The 18,051-nt window shown below is 51.9% G+C and overlaps 1 protein-coding gene across 4 annotated transcripts in view; it reads right to left on the reverse strand.

The window, feature by feature from the left end:
* Nucleotides 1-18,051, reverse strand: part of BCL11B (BCL11 transcription factor B) — a 90,884-nt gene that overhangs the window by 46,572 nt on the left and 26,261 nt on the right. For 2 of the 4 annotated variants that reach the window (XM_072762268.1, XM_072762267.1), the window contains exon 3: nucleotides 4,001-4,213. The exons of the other annotated variants lie outside the window; for them this stretch is intronic. In XM_072762268.1, the coding sequence (XP_072618369.1) occupies nucleotides 4,001-4,213 (213 nt within the window). The remainder of the gene's footprint in view (nucleotides 1-4,000; nucleotides 4,214-18,051) is intronic. 4 annotated transcript variants of the gene reach the window in all.

Consider the following 18,051-nt stretch of genomic DNA (forward strand, 5'->3'; position numbering starts at 1 on the left):
CCTTTAACCCATGCCAAGAAACCCCAGACTAGTTAAATAACACAGCAAATACAATTTCAGGAGAAAAGTAAATTGAATTTAACTTTACAAGATTGCCCCGTGATTTCAGCATCTACTAATGACTGCAACTGACTCCTTCTATTAAATCCAAACACTTCCACTTCCCCGAGCTGGGATCCTGTGTGTTCTTGCGTGAGACCTTGAACTTCACCGAGCGCACGTACTCATCACGGTAGCTGATGACCATTTGTGGCTCTTAAATATGCAATGAAGTTTCTGGGTTCCTTTCCCACCTCACCACGCTGGTAACATGATCTGAGCCAGCTAAGAGGCTAAAGGCCTTCAAGAATGCAAGCTGCAGATCGCGCCTGATGTAAAATTCCACACAGTGCTGGACACGTCACCATGTCCTGCTGTAAAACCCGTTTTGCACAAGCGTGAGTCACAACCTCTAAGGGGCTCACTCAGCATGAGGCACCGGTCTCAGCACCTGGCATACAGGAGGACCTCATTCGATCCCCAAAGCAATCTCTCAAGGCACGTACTATCATTACCCCCATTTTATAGGTGGGAAAACTGAAGAACAAGGAGGAAATGGCTCGACCAAGGTCACAGAGCCACACGGAAACAGCAGCCTGCAGCCGGGCAGTGGATAGACTCTGTGACGCCTGAAGGTCACGGAGACCCTGGGATGGGGAAAGGTTCAGGGGAGCCAAGGCCCAGAGGTTTTTGAACTGGTCTCTGAATACCCCAGCCCTGCCCCGGGAACCTGAGCCCTGTCACATGCCCAGCCATCCACAGCAGCCAGTAACTGAGGCAGATCAATACGATCTGTTTTAGAAGTCAAACGCGCAGCCTCATTTTCAAACATTATGTATACATCGTGTGATCTGCACATACGTGTGTATTCACATATATGGTTTTTATTACAGAAGAGGAAACAGGCCCAGAGAGGGAGGCCGGCTCATCCAAGGTCACCAGCCAGGTGGAGGAAGGGCCAGGACCACAGCCCGAGCTTCTTGACTCCACGAGAAGTTCCTACGTGAAATTTCTCAGGGAAAAAACTTCAGTTTCCAGGAACGGCCAGACACAAAGCCCTCCCATTATCTCAGCAGAGTCAAAAAGCACTGAAGAGCCCAAGTCCCTTCTCCCCTCCATGCCCAGCGGGAGGTCTGGGGTCCCGGTCCCAGGAGGCGGGGCCGTCTGGGACGCTGCCAGCCAGAGAGGTCCACAAACATGCAAACCTGTGTGGCTTGCTCCCCCATAAAATCACATCCTTCTATAAATAACTGTGAATGCCTTCGCGGGCATGCAATTAACCCGTGTGAGACACGGTTACTCCGGGGTTTTCCGCATTAATTTGAAGAGATAGGTTCAGTGCATCCTGATCTGAAAAGAGACAAAACAAAGTAAGGACGGTGGCCCCTCTCCGTCTTCACAGAGGACTGCTTCTTCCTAACGGGTTACTGCGAATTTAATGACTCCATTCCAACTACTAATTAAACAGGCACTAAAAACACTTCAGCAAACAGCCCAGTGCCAGGGACAGAAGCCACAAAGGGACAAAACCCTCCGGAACAGGATATTTTCAGGTACTGAAACTGATCGGAAAGTACGGGGGGACATGAGGCAGGCTAATTAACGGGGATCCAACAGTGAAGGAGGACAGCGCTGGAAATCGCAGCCAAGCATGAGAGGCCGAGAGCAGGCCTCCGAGGATGGTTGGGAAGGGTGGTCTCAGAGACCCCAGGTACAGACCCCACCCCGCCTCGCTTCTCCCCCTGGGCACTGACATCCACTTGGGGGCTGCTCACAGACCCTCTAAGCCCTCACAGCATCACGTTCTAAAGTCCAAGAAGGCCTCTGGGCCAGATGAGCCAATGCCAGACATGAAGTAGGTGCTGGGTGACCAGCCAGGGTCAAATCCCACCTCTGCCCTCCATCCCCTTCCAAGCATCTTCTCTGCAGGTCCCCATTCCCACTCTCCCCATCTCCACTCCTGCAAGCTGCAGGGAGCCCAGACCCGCTGTGCCTGACTCCACCTCAGTTTGCCCAGTGCCTACAGACCAGGTGCCCAAGAAAGGGCTTTCCATAAAAGAACGAATGACTGTGGGCTATGAGAACTCCACATCTCCGAGCCTCACTTTCTCGTCTGTAAAGTGGGAAGAGAGAACCTACCTCCTATAGTCACCATGGGAATTAAATTCAAGCATGGACAGAAAAGGCCCAGTGCAATCCCGCACACAGTAGGCCCTCAACACATGGTCCCTTGAAGGAAAGGGTGGCACTGTGGCTGAGGGCAAGTGTGGGAGGACTGGCCAATCAGTGGGAACACCCCTGGATGCAGGCAGAGGCAGGAGGACCAAGGGGAAGAGGGAGGCATCTCTACGATAGCCACCTGGCCGCCCTGAGCCCTGGTTCCCGGTCTGCAGAACAGGGATGCGACAGTTCTCACGCAGCGTGGTAGCTTCTGAGCAGAGCCAGAGCCCCAGAGGGTTAAGTGAAGTCCCAGGTGCACCTCTGCCAGGGAAATCATGTTTCTGTACCACAGAACTCGACCGAGCAGTGAGAAACACCGGCTGATCTTTGATAGAGCGACCCCCTGCGTGCTTGCAGGGGCTACAGCACTAATTACAGGAAGCCACGAGAGCAGGGCAACCACCTGGATGGACCAGGCAGCCTCGCGCAGCAAGCAGGGATCACAGAGCAGGGATGGGAGCCCCAATCATCCTGGGCACCCCGGCGGCCCGGGGCAGAGAGCCGGCTTCATTGCCGGCGGTGCCTACTGCTCCCTGGACAATTTTAGTCTAGGCTTTGTGCATTCAACGCATGAGCCCCATACCTATGATGCCACCAGACATCACAGCAGGAGCTGCTGAAGGCTGCAGGCCACCCGACCAGCAGGAAGGCCTAGGGAGCTCTTGCCCCTGGAGCCGGGGCCACCTGTGGCCCTCTGCCGAGCTGTGGCTCCACCAGGGACCATCCCTTGGGACAGCTTCGATGAAAGCAAAACCTATCCAATAAAAATAGTTTTCATTACCCACATCGAGAGAAAGCCTACAATGTGCCTGGTGACAAAGCTGAGACAAACGGAATCAGCCCCAGCTCTGCACCCCAGCTCTTCAACGCCCCCACCCCTTCTCTGTTCCTGCCCCTGCCTGGAAAACAGACCTCAGGGCACTCACCACCACCTGTATCTGTGTCAGCGTCCTGGCATTGGGCCCTGAGCAGGAGAGGCTGGGATGGGAGGCCTCTAGCCACAAATTCCAGGGACCTTAGGCCACAGCAGGAGTCTGGGTCGTGTTTGGGAAGAGAGGTGGGGGGTGTTGTGCTGTGGCTGCCTGTCTGCCCACCCATATAATGGGCAGCCACACAGACCCGTAGCGAGGCACACAGTAGGTATGTGCATGGCCCCACCCCACAGGCACCCTACAAGGCTTCATCCCTCCCACAGTCACAGCTGAAAGGCTCCTTCAGAGTGACTTTTTTGTCTCAAAGTTAATAGGCAACACATTCTGGCAAAGAGAAATTCAGCATTTTGGATGGCTCCGGCGATGTGCACAGACGACCAGGGAGTCTTCCCCCAGTGGTGTCTCCAGGGTGGGGGCAGTGACTGGGGTGGGGGCAGGGGGGAGAGGAGGGGACAGTAGTGGCGAGGGCAGAAGAAAACCTCAGATGTTAAGTGTTATCCAATTAAGCTTTAGCTAAACAGCCCAAAGAGATGACATTTGGAAGCCGGAGGAATGCATTCTGGGAGTGAGACACTCAGCATGGGCGGAGGCGTCGGGGGACCTCCTGACCGATGGGGGACAGGGGCACGCTGATGTCCTTGAGCACTTCCCCTGTGCGCCCCCCAAAATGCCCTCGGGGTGGGACGGCACATCCTCCCTGGGCCCCCACCTTGCCCAGCCCGCCTGGGTGAGGCAGCCGCCAGCTCTGCCCCGGGCACACCCCGCCATCCCTGGGAGCCCACCCCCCCGCCACCGCGGCCGTCTGTTACCTGACAACTGACACTGGCATCCAAAGGGAGCCTCCGTCTGACCCTCACCCTGAGTCCCGTCACCCGAGACCGGGCGCGCGCTGCAGCACGGCAGGGGGAAGCAGGGCGGCAGGGCGCCCAGGGTGCGCAGAGGTGGAGTGATCACGGATGAGTGAGGGTGGGAGGAGGCAGCTATGGGGGCCGTCGCTGGCAGCTGGGCAGGCCTGCACGGCCCTGGAGAAAAAACAATAAAAAAGACTGGTCAGTCGGGCCCTGGACCGTACAAGGGACCCGGGGCATGGGACAGGGGCCCGGGGCAGAGGGCTGCAGGTCACCCTTCCAGAGTTGGGGGGGGAGGAAGGGCGCCCCAGGGTGCCAGGCCCTGCAGGGAAGTGGGTGGGGTGGCCCGAGGGGGTCCTCCTTCCACAGCTGCCAGGTTGGGCTGTCTTGGGACCAGATTCCCATCCCTGGGGGGGTGGGGTCAAAAGAGGTGGTCAGGGCCCAAGCACCCAGGAAGCCCCCCCCCACCCACTATGTGGAGGCTTCTGGAATGTTCTGAAGCTGGCTCCCTTTGGGGATTCGTTCCCCAAAACTTGGGCCACCACCACCCCCTCTAGAGGAGCTGGGAAGCTCCAAGCCACCACCGTTTGCTCTATCAGGATGGGCTGTCTGTACAGGCCTTGGGCACCTCAGTCTACCTCTGAGCACCTGGGCACTGGTTAACTTGTGGCCTGGCAGACGGCCAGCTGGTATGTCTCTCCAGCCCACGGTCCTCCTCAGCAACCTGAGCTTGATCAAGCACAGCGCACAAGCCCCGAGGCCTTTCAGAAGGCTTTGAACGCCCCCCAACCCCCAAGAAAACCCCGGCACTGCCCAGAACCCCTCCTAACGCCTGGGGCCCGGCTGGGACGCCTCCCCCATCTGACAGCCAGGCCGCAGGGCCAGGAGCTCTCTTGCCTCCTCCGCCCAGCCCCACAGTTCGCCTCAACTCCCCGGCAAGGCCTGCGTTTGATTTGGCCGTTTATCTTAAATGGCTAAGAGACCACCAGGGCAAAAATCTGTGTGAAGCCCTTGCCAAAACCACAAGTGAAGAAGCCCAAATTCCCTGGGTAAATAATTGAGCGGAGAAGCATCAGAGACACAAAAAGAAAACACCAACAAGATGAGGGCAGCTGGGCCCGGGCCGGCTCTGCCAAGGAGGCCACCCGACGCCGCTCACCACCCCACACAGGTCTGCAAGGTGGGGGTCTGCCCACCTCGGGGCCCCCAAGAGGGATCCCTGCACCCAGGAGAGACATGGGGCCTCGCAAGCCCACTTCTGGCCAGGATCCTGTCAGGACCCTCCTGAGTGGGCTTCCCAACAGGCCCGTGGAGGGCCTGGGAGACCCGCTGCACAGACCGGGAAACTGATGACCTGACCACAGAAAACTGCCCCCCCACCCCCAGCCCTGGCCCTGGCCACCTGGCTCTGGAACCAATGCTCTTTCACTATGGCATCCGCCTCTACAAATCGTGTCTTACCCAGGACTAGGGGCACCAGGACCTTTGAGAAGACCTGCACGCATCCTTCCAAGAAGCCAAAGCCTCGTGGCCTCCTCTGCACCAATGAAGACCTCGTATGAGGCGAGGCTCAGGACCCAGGGCGCTGCTGAGGCCATGCCAGCTCCAGAAGGAAGGACATGGCCAATGACCCCACATAGTTCTGGCCACAGCTTCAGTGCAAGAAGTTGGCACCTTAGACCAGTGTCACCCACCTCCTCCTAGAAGCCTGCCCCAGCCAGTCCTTGCCTAAATCCCTCCCCCAGCACTGGACACGGCACATTTGGCCCTGTGTACATCAACTTGCCTTCACACCATGGAAGGCTCCTGACACAGCCTTGTGCTAAGCACCTACCACATAGGCAGTTCACCACCAATACCTCACTCGTTTGAGAAAACCATCCCCATCCCACAGGGGATGCTGAGGCTCAGGGAGATCTGAGACTTGAACCCAGTTGTGTCCCCCAGCCTCCCTCTGGGATGAGCAGGGCACCCCAGGATGCTGAGAAGGGCCACGTGGGGTGGAGGGAAGGGGGGGGAGGAGGGTCCTTGGGCTCAGTTAGGCCACAGAAGGCCGAAAAGGAGTGAATCCAGGCCCCTGGTTCTGAGTAAAACCATGGCACAGCCACCACCATTTATCAGGACTGAGAGAGAGTAGACAGGAGTGCCCAGGAATGCCCAGGGGGAAAGGGAGCAGAATCTGAGTCTCCAAGGTTAGGAGGAAGGACCTAAGGGCAGATCTTTCCAAAAGGAGAGATCAGGTTAGGCTGGAGTCTGTAAAAGCAAAGCCATCCTCCAACGCAGGTAGGGGTGAGGGACCAAGCTAAGCTGCCCCCTAGAGGGGCTTCCTCATGCCCCCATTACGAATTCCAACCTCACTGAAGACCACCTGCTCCAGGAGCTGGCTCAACTGGAGGCAGGGGAGGGGACAGCAAGAGTGAGTGGCTTCTAATCCTGAGCTGCCCACAGAAGACACTCCAGCTACTCTCAGAAGACCTCTGCCCTGGGGGATCCCTCCCCAAAACACCCGCCCCCCAGCAGCTTAATCCACGAGCACTCTGTCCAAAGACGGGAGTCCCAAAGCCAGGGTAAAAGCAGAAGGTGATGCTAGAAGCCATCTATTGTGTGACTATAGATATCCAGAGCTGGCAAATCCACAGAGACAGAATGTAGACAAGTGGCTGCCAGGGGCCAGGGCTGGGAGAGTGAAGGCTAATGGGGACAGGGTTTCTTCTGGGAATGACGAATGGTTCTGGAATTAAACAGTGGTAGTGATGTTTGCACAATATTGTGAAAACGCTCAAAACCACTAACTGTACACGTTCAAGTGGTTATGATGGCCAAGTCCAAGGTGAGGACTGTCTGGCCTCAGCACCAATCAATCCCAGGCCACGTCCCAACTCTTGCCTATCCGCAAGGAAAGGAGTGCCTGCAATCAAAAGTGCAGACAGGAAATCCAGAACACACTCGACAGAGCCCTTGAGACCCGGTGACAACAGACCGACATACAGAGGAAGCCCGGAGCTCAGACGCAGCCCTGGAGCAGAGGCCTGGGCCCAATCCCCTCTGCCATTTCCTGGCCACGTGACCCAGGGTGAGTCACTTTCTCAGAGCCCCACCTTCAAAGGAAGGTCAGGACAAGTCTGGCCAGGGCCTGGCTTCCAGTGAACAGTCAACAAACAAACGGCCACCACCATCCATTTATTTTCCACTCTGGAACTTATCCTGCTCCCTCCCCACGGCCTGCCAGGGAACGTCTGTCCGGTGTTCTCCACTCTAGAAGGCACCTGACCAAGCCCTGCAAGACACCCTTTTAAAAATGGTTTCTTCTGGGGTCTAGGTGGGTTCCCCTCTGGAATTGGAACAGCACCGAGGTATACAGCGGAGGGACACCAAGACGCCATCTCAGCTTTATGCAGGATCCAGGTGGCTTAAAAATAAAACCCTGGCTGGCTCCCCTCCTTATCATGGAAGTTGGCTCTCATTATCAGAAAAGGAAACAATCAACACATGTATCATATCATTTAAGGCCAGCAGCCTTCCCAGGAGGAGGTGTTACAACCTTCCCTCACAAAAGGAGGAAACCGAGGCTCACAGGGGTTAGGATGTTGCTCTATGCATCCTGCACAAAGAGGCACAAACGAAATCCAAAAATAAGATCCCGAAAATGTTTCTTCGGTTCCAAATTAGGGTACGAGGCAGTTTTTCGCCGCATCCATTCTGAGGGTGTCTGTAACCTGTCTCCCTTCTAGAGGGGCCCTGCAGATGTTCCTGCTCCGTCCTCACACATGCGCACTGCCCCGAGAGCACGCCCACACCCACCGGCGTGTAGACACATAAAAAAAAACGCGCCTGGAAGAGCCCCAGCCTGGTGGTGAGGGGAGCGTGCACCTTTCCCGATGCTGAATCCTCGGCGCCCCTCTCACGGGGGAGGGGGCTACAGATCCCCAGCCAGAGAGAGGAGCTCTGGTATACACTGTGTGTGCAGGAGGTATATATTTTTCTCCCTACTGGTGCTTTTCAATTGATACATTTTTTAAGCCAAGAACTCCTACTGATAGTGCAAAAATGAGTCATAGATCAAGGAGGGAGACAGACAGGGAGCGAGCGCTTGTGAGCGAGGGCCACTGGCAAGAAAACCTGACAATCCCCGCGCCCCCTCCCCCCATGCCAAGACATTAATTCTCACAAGTCGGAGAAAATTACTATGCATGAATGCAAAAAGCATGATCAGGAGTAATTAACATGGCTTCATATGCAAATTTTATTAATGCAGAAGTACAAAGTCATTATGCAAATGAAACTTACGTCAACTCTCTTGACAAATATTCATCTCTGAGGCTCAAGTTTCTCCCTTTTTATTTATTTATTTAATTCTCTCCCCCACCCTTTTTTCCCGGGTTCTTTTTTTTTTTTTAAAGAGGTGGTGCTGGGGGGGGGGGGGGCGGGGGAGAGGTAGTGGTGGTGACCGCTTCAGCAGCAGCAAGCCATGAGGACTGTTTGACAAGTTTGCAAAGTTGTTTTTCAACCAGAGAAATTTATTCTTGCATTGTTGATTTTTTTTTTGGGGGGGGGGGGGGTTGTTGGCAGGTACAAGACAGCTCACAGGAAAAGAGGAAAAAAAAATAAAAAAATAAAAAAATAAAAAAAAAGCTCTGGGCAGCAGGCAGCCAATCAAAACGCCAGAGCCTGTAATGAGGGCGATTGATGGCTGTTTGGCTTTTACTGCAGGGTAATGAACTAGAATCCAGTCTGAGGAGGGGGGAAAATATGAATATTCATGAGACTGTGCTCCTGCCTTTGATGATTAAAGAAATTTTTAATATTCAAATAAGCGCTTGCCAAGTGATTAACAAAGAACATGCACGCAGAAATATGGAAATGGGAGCCGGGAAAGATTTGAGAGGCGAACAGACTGCTGGAAAGGCAGCCCCAAATTTCATAAACAAGATCGGCAGATAACCCAATTCGCACACGGGCAAATAAAAACATTTCTTTCGGATCGCTTAAATATTTTGCCAGCTACTTTGTCTTAAGGATGATAAAAATGCTATGTATTAAGGGGGGGAGGGAGGGGCAGAGAGAGAGAGAGAGAGAGGAAGCAGATGAAGTCAGATGCACTGCTCACGCTTAAGAATCTATCCCAATTCTAGCCACCCTCCCCCAACCCCGACGGGAAATCAGGACTCTTTTTCCGGTTTGCTAGAGAGAGAGGATGGAGGGAAGCCAACTCAGACTCGAAAACTCAGTGCTTGAGGTACAGGCCTGCCTGCTTTGGGGCACGGGCCGCGTGACAGTGACGCGGCCTGGGCTGCCACATTGCAATGCATGGTCATTCGGTGCTTCTAGGCTGGCTCAAAGGCCCAAGGATGGTGGACCCAGTGACCTACCTTGGGGGGCAGGAGGCTGTGATTCTCGTGGCCTCCATTCTAGAGAGCTCAGGGCCTCCTCTGGAGTCAGGCCCTAGTCAAAACACAGAAAGAAGGTGGCCACAGGGAATCAAGGGGGCACGTCCTGAGAAGCTGCCAGGCCTCAGACTTCTGCCTGGGGCCTGGCCTGGCCATCTTCGGGGCCCCCGAGGAGAGAGCTCCACCGATCCCGCAGGCTTCATTAGCTGTGCGCTAGGGCCGCACGCTCATATTTTAACAGCTCCACCATGGGTTCACATTGAAGCACATAATAACAGTATTAGCTGGTAAAATGATCCTGCAGTTAAAATACATCTAATTAGCAGCCGATGACATCCATTTTGGCAATTTCCTATTTGAAAGAAGTAGAGTGCCACCTTAAATGAAAGAGGCAGTGGGTACTCACCCAACAAGACCTAGCCTTCCCACCATTTGTCTCTCTCTCTCTTTCTCTCTCTCTCTCTCTCTTTCTCTTTGGGAGGAGGAGGGTGGTTCAGACAGCAGGAATAGGGAAAGATTCTAAGCAGCCTTCTTTTGTTACTCAATTTCAGAGCTACATGGGTCTGGGGGAAAAAAATAAATTCCCTCACTCCACAGGTATTATTTCAAGTCTTTTTAATCACTGGGCACAGACCAGAATTGCTTTTCATTTCATTATGAAATACATAATAATAACGACAACAACAACAATACAAAGCAGAAAGGGAATCCAAGCTATATTCGTGAACACCATAAGTCACCATGAAAACCTGCTAGGTCAGGACAGGTCCTCAAGACAAGGCCAAGAGAGCGGGTGGGTGTGCGGCCTGGCTCAGTTCAGAGTGCCAGAGCACTTGGGGGATCTAGAAATTCTCGGCAGGGAGCTGCGTCTGCCAAGTCCCACCTCCCACTTCTGGATTCCCCTCCTAATTCAGGCAAGTCTGAGCGCCTATCATGGGTCTCAGGTCCTTGCTGCAGTGGGTTTGAGTTTGGGGGTGCATATGTTGGTGTCCTTCAAAAGAGGAGCAACAGAGGGCAAATGAGGTCTCACCAGGGTTTGCGCAGCTGGGTTTAAAGACATCCTTCAGGGCCATCACACAGGGGCCATGAAAACAAAGCTCCAGCCGGGGTTGGGCCTTTTTACTCAGGCTTCATGCTGAAAACAGCAGCCCTTTCATGGGGCTGAAAAGGGAGTGGATTTCTTCTGCAGCAGGCTAGAGGGCCCGCCCGGACCTGGCTGGACCTAAAGAGGGCTACTGCAGGGTGTCAGGCAGCGGGGAGAGGCGGGCCTGCAAGGGGGCCTTCAAGGACATCTCTGGGCTTGAGGCTGGTCCAACTGCCACTTTCCCAATGACCATCTGGAGAACCCCCACACGCGGTCACAGCCCTTTGTGGCCAACGGGGTGCGGAGAAGGCTTGGCAGCATAGAGGAGGCAAGAAGCATGTCCCTTCCAGCACCCTGAGACAGGCCACCTCCCGCCTCGCGCCTCCCCCTTCGCGCACTCCCGAGATCTGTCACCGTGAATCACCACTCCAACTATTTTTGCTCCCGGCATGCTACACATTTAATGCCTCCCCAAAAAGGGAGAGGCCAGGCAAAGGCAAAGTCGTGCCCCGCTACGACACTACCAAAACCGGTTTTCCTCCCTCCACCAAGGCTTAGCAAGGGAACATCTTCCCTGGCCACTGGAGCCTGCAGGTGGAAGCGGGCACACGGGCCCATCCCAGCACCAGGTCCAAAAGCACCTGTTTCGATGGCTGCCAGCTGCAATTTCCTCAAGATGCCAGCAGCCCAAGGACTCTGGGGCAGCAACTGGGAGCCAAGGATTGGCAGGGTAACATCAAAAACTCCAAAACCATCTATGGAAAGGCCCAGTGAAGTAGCATAGGAAATGTCAGGCGCTACTGGGGAGGAGGGATAGTGTCTGAATCACATTCTGCAAACTCTTCAGGGTAAGCTGACCAAGGGCTCGGGGCTGACCATTCCACCCCCTGAGTGGGCACGTTCAGGGGAGAACGTGCAGCTTCAACTCTTTTGCTCATCATTCAGGGAAATCCCTGGAGCCCTCTCAGCTGCTGGAATGCAAATAAACCGCAATCACTTGTCCTCTGGCCGGGACCTGGAGGCCTAGGCACCAAGGCTTTGGGATGCCCACAGGAAAACAGATAGGAGTCCTCTGGGGTGACACCTCAGCAGCCCCGATCCACCAAATTGGGGCCCACGCTCTTGGAATGAGCAGGCCTGGGGACAACAGAAGGTGAAACCATGTGTTTCACCAGTTTAAAAAATGTGCGCATGCACATCTATTATACAAAGATCATACATATATGCGTGTACACACATAGATGCAAATATCAGCAACATGGACAAGCTCAAATGTCTCCATGTATACTCCAGAATCTACAGAGGCCAAGGACAAACAGCAGTTGACAGAGTCTCTGAATATCACCAGTGAAAACAGCTGGCCAGTACCTAGCACAGAAATGTCCCCCTTTCCCGACTCAGATTTTCTGATCAGAAGCTGGACAGCTGCTGCAGTCTTCTGCACTTTCTGCCCTACAACACCATTTATCCAAGATCCTTCAATAATTTTCTATTATGTTGCATCAGGGGCCACTAACAGTATACTACACATAACTTCATGAGGCACCCCCTGGACAGCAAGTACAGTCTATAAACTGACATAAAAAGCCAGGTAAGTCACTCCGGATTCCAAATAGGAAGAATTTGGGACTTGGGGTCAGGACCCCATGACCCTTTCCCAGACGGCACTTCATGGCCGGACTCCAAAGACTACCTTGGCCAAGCATCTCTCATACACGTCCCCATGGACACCCCCATGGAGTTCATTAGTTTAGAGCTGGCGAGGGGCAGGAATGGACCACAGTCAAGACAGAAGCCACACATCACAGGAGGGAAATACAGCATGAGACAACCCTTCAGATTGGGTGCCTACAGGGAGTTTTAAACTAAGATCACTGGTTTTTCCTTATTTGCCCCCATCAGCATCCACTGTGCCTGACATATGTGGGATGACCTGGAAACACTGAATCCTGACACTTGTTAAAAATATGGTCCTGTATAGAACATGTTTCAAACTAGTGAGTTCAGAAAGTTGTTGTGGTTTGCAAGCCCCACAAACTCCCAACACTGGCTTTGGCTCAGCCCCCGATCACAGAGAGCACGACGTAGTAAATAAAAGGGGGAGGTCTGAACTCTGAGGATCCCAGAGAACTGAGAATGAAAACAACGCGGCACAGCCAACAAAACAAAATCAAGAAAACAGAGTGTCCAGAAAGGAGGTGATAGCCATGACTCAAGCCAGAGGCAGCAAGGAAACAGGGGAAGGGTCCCAGGTGCAGATGGAGCTGGGGCTATAAGGGATGTGAGGAGCATCACCCTCTGTCCAGGTGGGACCATAAAATCCCCACCTGCCCAGTAGGGGGACGTGCAACCAAAGGGCCTAGAGGGTGGGTTTCCTGGTTTAGGGATGGAAAGAAATTTAACTTGGTCAGTAGGTGGTAGAAAGAGAAGGAAGGATGGAACGAAGGAAGGAAGGAAGGAGAAAAGGAAAGAGGGAAGGAGGGAGGGTAGATAGGAAGGAAAGGAAGAAAAACCAAATTGCAGAAGAGGGGTCACTGGTATAGTTTAAATGCATTTTTGGGTTGTAGTTGCACTGCCAGAGTTACATGCAACGGATTGCTACTATTGTAATAAGGAGAAAAAAAAAAATCCAGCTCTCCCCTGGCTTTTGTAGTTGACGGAGTCTTTTTTTTTCCCCCTTTTTCATTCTTTTTACCTCCTACTAATGGACATCCAGAACACTGAGGTGCGTTGCTTCGCATCACGTAAGAACAAAATCTTTCTGTGGCCTCTTTATGTTCCCAAGCCAAGTCTGAAATGTCACTGACTAAAACACTGAGCAGGCCTGTAATTACTTTCAACAAAGTAGCTCCTCTACCGGAGTTTCCTGCATGTAGATGGCACATAATATACATATTGTGAGCCTTCCTTTCAGCATGGGTAGCGTTTGACGGCTACAATCACAAATTTTCTTCTAAGGGCGCAGTTCTGACAGCCACCTTCTTCCTTATTTCTTTGACGTGGGATCCATTTTCATCTCCTAATGCACCGGCGGCGAGGTACAGTGTGTGCACAACAAAATGTGTAAAAATTAACACTTCGCGGGATTAATTGAATAAAGATTGTTAGCACATTAACACAGGGAACATTGCTCCTTCGGATTCAATCTTGCCACGCTCCCGGCGCCGCTGCCACTGAAACAGGGCTTTACATCAGCTGAGGTTTATACCACTATTTAATGTAATTAAAGAAGCCGGTAGCACAGTCCTCCATGGAAATATCATTTCTATTGCAGGGTATTCCCATTAGAAATTGGGGGAAATCATAGCACGCGGACTTTGATTTTGTTGTAATTTTTTTTTTCCCTTGGCTGTCTTTGAAACAGAGCCGATGTGCTGGGCCTCAGACGGAACCCTCTGCAGAAACCCTGCAAAGACTGCCCGATAAGACAAGCCTAGGCTCCTGGCAGGAGCTCTCGGCGTTTGTCATTTTTGTTGTTGTTGTTGTTGTTGTTGTTTTTGAAACTGTTAAGAAAATATTAAAAAAAAAAAAAAAGGCTGCCTACTTTTGTCTGTAATTCTCTGCCCAGCAAACAGCACCACATCACGATAATGACTTTTCAGATACCCCCACCCACCCAAACAATGCTGTGGATAAAGACAAGGGAGGTGTCTCCCTGGCTGCTCTTCTACATAAACAATGATAGCGTGGCTAGGATCCCAACAAGCTTCAAACCCGGATCGGGACTAGAATCTAACTGGAACCTCAGAGGAAGAGCACAGAGCGGCACTGCTCTCAGAAGGCCCCAAGAATTGAAACACACAGAACCAACCAGAAGAAAAGAAAATCAACCTCTTTACACCACATCATCCAAAATGGCAGAGAAAATTAAGTCTTGGGGTTGAAGGGAAGGGAGCCTGACTTGGCTCTCGGGGCCCTGGGCAGCCTCTCCTCCTCTGAAGGCCGCCTCCTGCCCTTGGAACCACCAAGTGCAAACAAAAGTGAGACCCATCTCTAAACCTGCTCAACGCGTGTCCCTGTGCCATGGGGATGCCTGTGTGGGGCTTGGTTGTTTTTTTTTTTTTCTTCCCTAAGTGCATTTTAATACTCTTATTCTACATCCTAATTTCTTTGCGGGGGGGGGGGGGGGGGGGGAAGAAGGGAAAAAAAAAAAAAACATCAGTGTCACTAAAAAAACGTCACTCTGTTTTGCAAAATCCAGCAGCTTCCTTGGCAGCGAGAGAGGCTGGCTGGCATTATCCTCTCATTTGACAAAACTACTATTTCTGGGCATGTGCTCAAAAACAGGTAGGAAGCAAATGCTGAGAAATAAGGAAGTAAAAACAGGCAACAGATTTTTCACTACCAAGAACGCCAAGCGTAAACACGATTTATTTAGCTGTGTTTAACGCGTCTGTCCTCCACTCCTCCACGCAACTAGGAGCCCACTTGGGTTGCAGGGAGGGCGGGGAGGAGGGGACAGGAAGAGGGAGCAGGGGGACGACAACGGGGACAGAGAGAAGAGGCGGGCGGCTCCGCACAAGGACTTCCTGAACGGTTCCGCTCAGTCTTAGGAGAACAAGAATCTTCTGCCCCAAAATACACGCAGGTGTCAAAAGAAGGCAACGCTAATCTGCCGGTTAATTAACGAGCCGCCACTAACAAAGATAGAAGACCCAGCTCACGCCAAAGATATTTCCACGGGCGTCGCACGATCTCAGTGCCCACTTCTCTTGGCTTTTTGCAAACCCTGGGGGCTGGGGGCTGAGGCGGGCACCCAGGCCCCTCAGGTTGGGGGGGGTTCCAATCTTCCAAGCGCAGACACGGTTGGAGGGGGGGAAGGATCACTGCCCTCCCTGCCCATCCTCACAAGGCCACGTGGAACTGACGGGGCTCTGTATTCAATTAAGGAGCACCAGACAGCTTCTGGCTCCTTGCCGGCACCGACGCAGGCTATGGGTATCTGCTGTGCCCCCGCCCCACCCCGGGCTCTGATGCCAGGGAACAAGGACTCTATCAAGTCCCCCGTGGAGAAGGCAGAGTGCCACGCTCCCCCAGCCCCACCCCCACCCCCAAACTCAAGCCTGAGGTTCTGGCCCTGCCGGGGCGAACCGACCAAATATATAAAGCAAGCATCTGTATTTGCTAACGAGCAAGACTTAAACGGGAGGTTTCGGGCCCTGCCAGAGGTTATTCCTTTTAAAAACCTAATTCAGGTTCACTCAGCATTGGCTAGGGGGAAAAAAAAAAAAAGTGAACCAAGGCTCATCAAAAGAAAAACAAGACAAAAGTAAGATGGAGTCCCAAAAGGCCAGTTGGGGCCTCCCATTTCCCCAGTGAAGGGGCCATTTCAGAGCAGCCAGCTGTGCGCTCTGGGGGTGTAAATGCCCATTTTTGTTAGCTTTAAGAGGTGGCGGCCAAAAGGGAGAGAATTTCCTCACCAGCATGCACGGAGTTCCTTCCTCATCGGCACCCAACAAGACTGTGCACTTAAAGGCGGCCTGCTGTATGCATTCCTTCCCACCCCCAAGTCTACACGCCCTCTGCCCAACTCCTATGGAGGAGGGGGGGCAGATGCCAAATGTCAGTAAGACACCTTTTCTGGTATATTCGGGTCAAGAGTGACGGCAAACCCACTCCATATTAAGATTCAGAATCACGTGATAGTCCCCAGCAATAACGAAGAGCTGGGGTGGTGTGCAATCTCAGTCCCCCCAAATGAATTGGAAAGAGGGAGAGGTATTTCCTACTGGCCTTAGGTTATGAGATTGAAAATTCAAGTCCTCCTCCTTGGGCTCCCCGCTAAATCCCCTAATTCTCCCCCCTTGCACTGGAAATGACATGCTACACAAGTAGTTATTTGATGCCTCTCCCTTTTGCAAATTAGTCACCCTGCCCCAGTGGACTGAACAATAAGAGTCTATATGCTTTTATGACGTCTTTGAAATCAGCAATTACTTCACTCTCATAGAATGGTTTGTTTTCATATCTGGATCGTGGCAGGAGCATAAACAATTGGATATCCCCATTTTATGGATGAAGAAACTGAGACACAGCGGGGGCTGTTTACAAACAAACAGATCAGATGGAGGCTGTGTGAACGCACACCTTGATTGTGGCACTTCAACTAGTGGGGTGACCCCGAAAGCTCCAGCAGCAACAAATACTGATGGGAAGGCTAACCAGGGCTAGGGTGCTAGCTCTGGAAGGCCAGACTTCTAGAAAATCCTATAAGAAAATCTCCATTTCTCGATGGAATAAAACTGACTGCTTAACCGCCTCCCCGGGATCCCTCTGGATAACAATTCCATTGGTATTCCAACAGGATCCAGCTAACAAAAAGTCTCCACTCCCCAGCAAATCTCCCCACACGTGGCTCCTGAACAAAAGCAAAGCAAGTCACCTGTACCTTGCAGGCCAGTGGCAGGGAATACTGCACCACAAAGCAAGCTCACCCTAGGTGAGTGTCCTCTCAAGGCAGGAGAGCACCAGGCAGGGCTACAGAAACCTCTCTTTGAGGCGGATTCTGGACAAGAAACTTCCATCACTCTGCCCCAAGCCTTAACCTGAAACTAGAGGGAGAAATCACCCATAATTTTTATCACTGTTGAGTCGTCAAAATAAAGCAGAGATAAGTTGGCTTCCTCTTTCTCCGTGTCATAGACATTATGTCAGCCAGCCACACAGTTACCTGTCTGTCTTTCAAGCCAAACATGAACAGTTTCCCCCATAAGCACCCTGTTTTCAAAAATCCTAGAATTTATGACAGCCCTCTTCAGGAATTGCTAGGATGGGGCCCCTGAAACACACACACACACACACACATAATTAGTGTTTCATCCTTCGGTTCTTTCTGTAAAGGAATCCGGTAACATAAATATTAATCAAACATGAGAATCTGCCTTTCCAGTCTTGGACCATTATGAGTGCCGGATTGTGATCTTTACCCGTATTTACAGATATTCAAAGGCAGATTCTATCTTGTTAGAACTGTTATAAATGGACGTCTGAGAAATCAACGAGCAAGTTCGGGCAGATATGAAAACCTTCCTGTCCAGGACTGCCAGCAGCTTTGAGTTCCCAAGTGTTGAATTTGTTACCTTTTCAAAAAAAATAAATTGACAAATGCCTTCAGATTCCTCCGGAAGAAAATCTAGCCGCTCATAGTTCGGGTTAGCTAAATCTGAGATTTTCTTAAGATCAACTCTCACTCTAAATGCCATGAAAGCATTGTTTACAAAATACTTTAGCCTCTGATAGCACAGAAAGTGCAATATTCTGTTATGATTTGGGTCAGCCCAAATCATAAATAAATATGTATATATATACACATTTTTAAAATTACCTTGACTCTTGTTACAGCAAACACATTCTGTGTGCTTCAGACCTATTTCTGAATAATGGAAAATAGAGACGTGGCTCCAATTCTAGCCTAGAAAAGCTGTCACAGTGAAGGTAAACTTTTAATCTCCTATAGGCAAACAGCATACATTTTTATTTCTGGAGTAACAGCTTTGGGAAAATGTTTGAACATTTTCTTAAGAGCTTTGTGGTAAATACAT

This window comes from Vulpes vulpes, chromosome 6, assembly GCF_048418805.1.
Source record: "Vulpes vulpes isolate BD-2025 chromosome 6, VulVul3, whole genome shotgun sequence".
Taxonomy (NCBI): Eukaryota; Metazoa; Chordata; class Mammalia; order Carnivora; family Canidae; genus Vulpes; species Vulpes vulpes.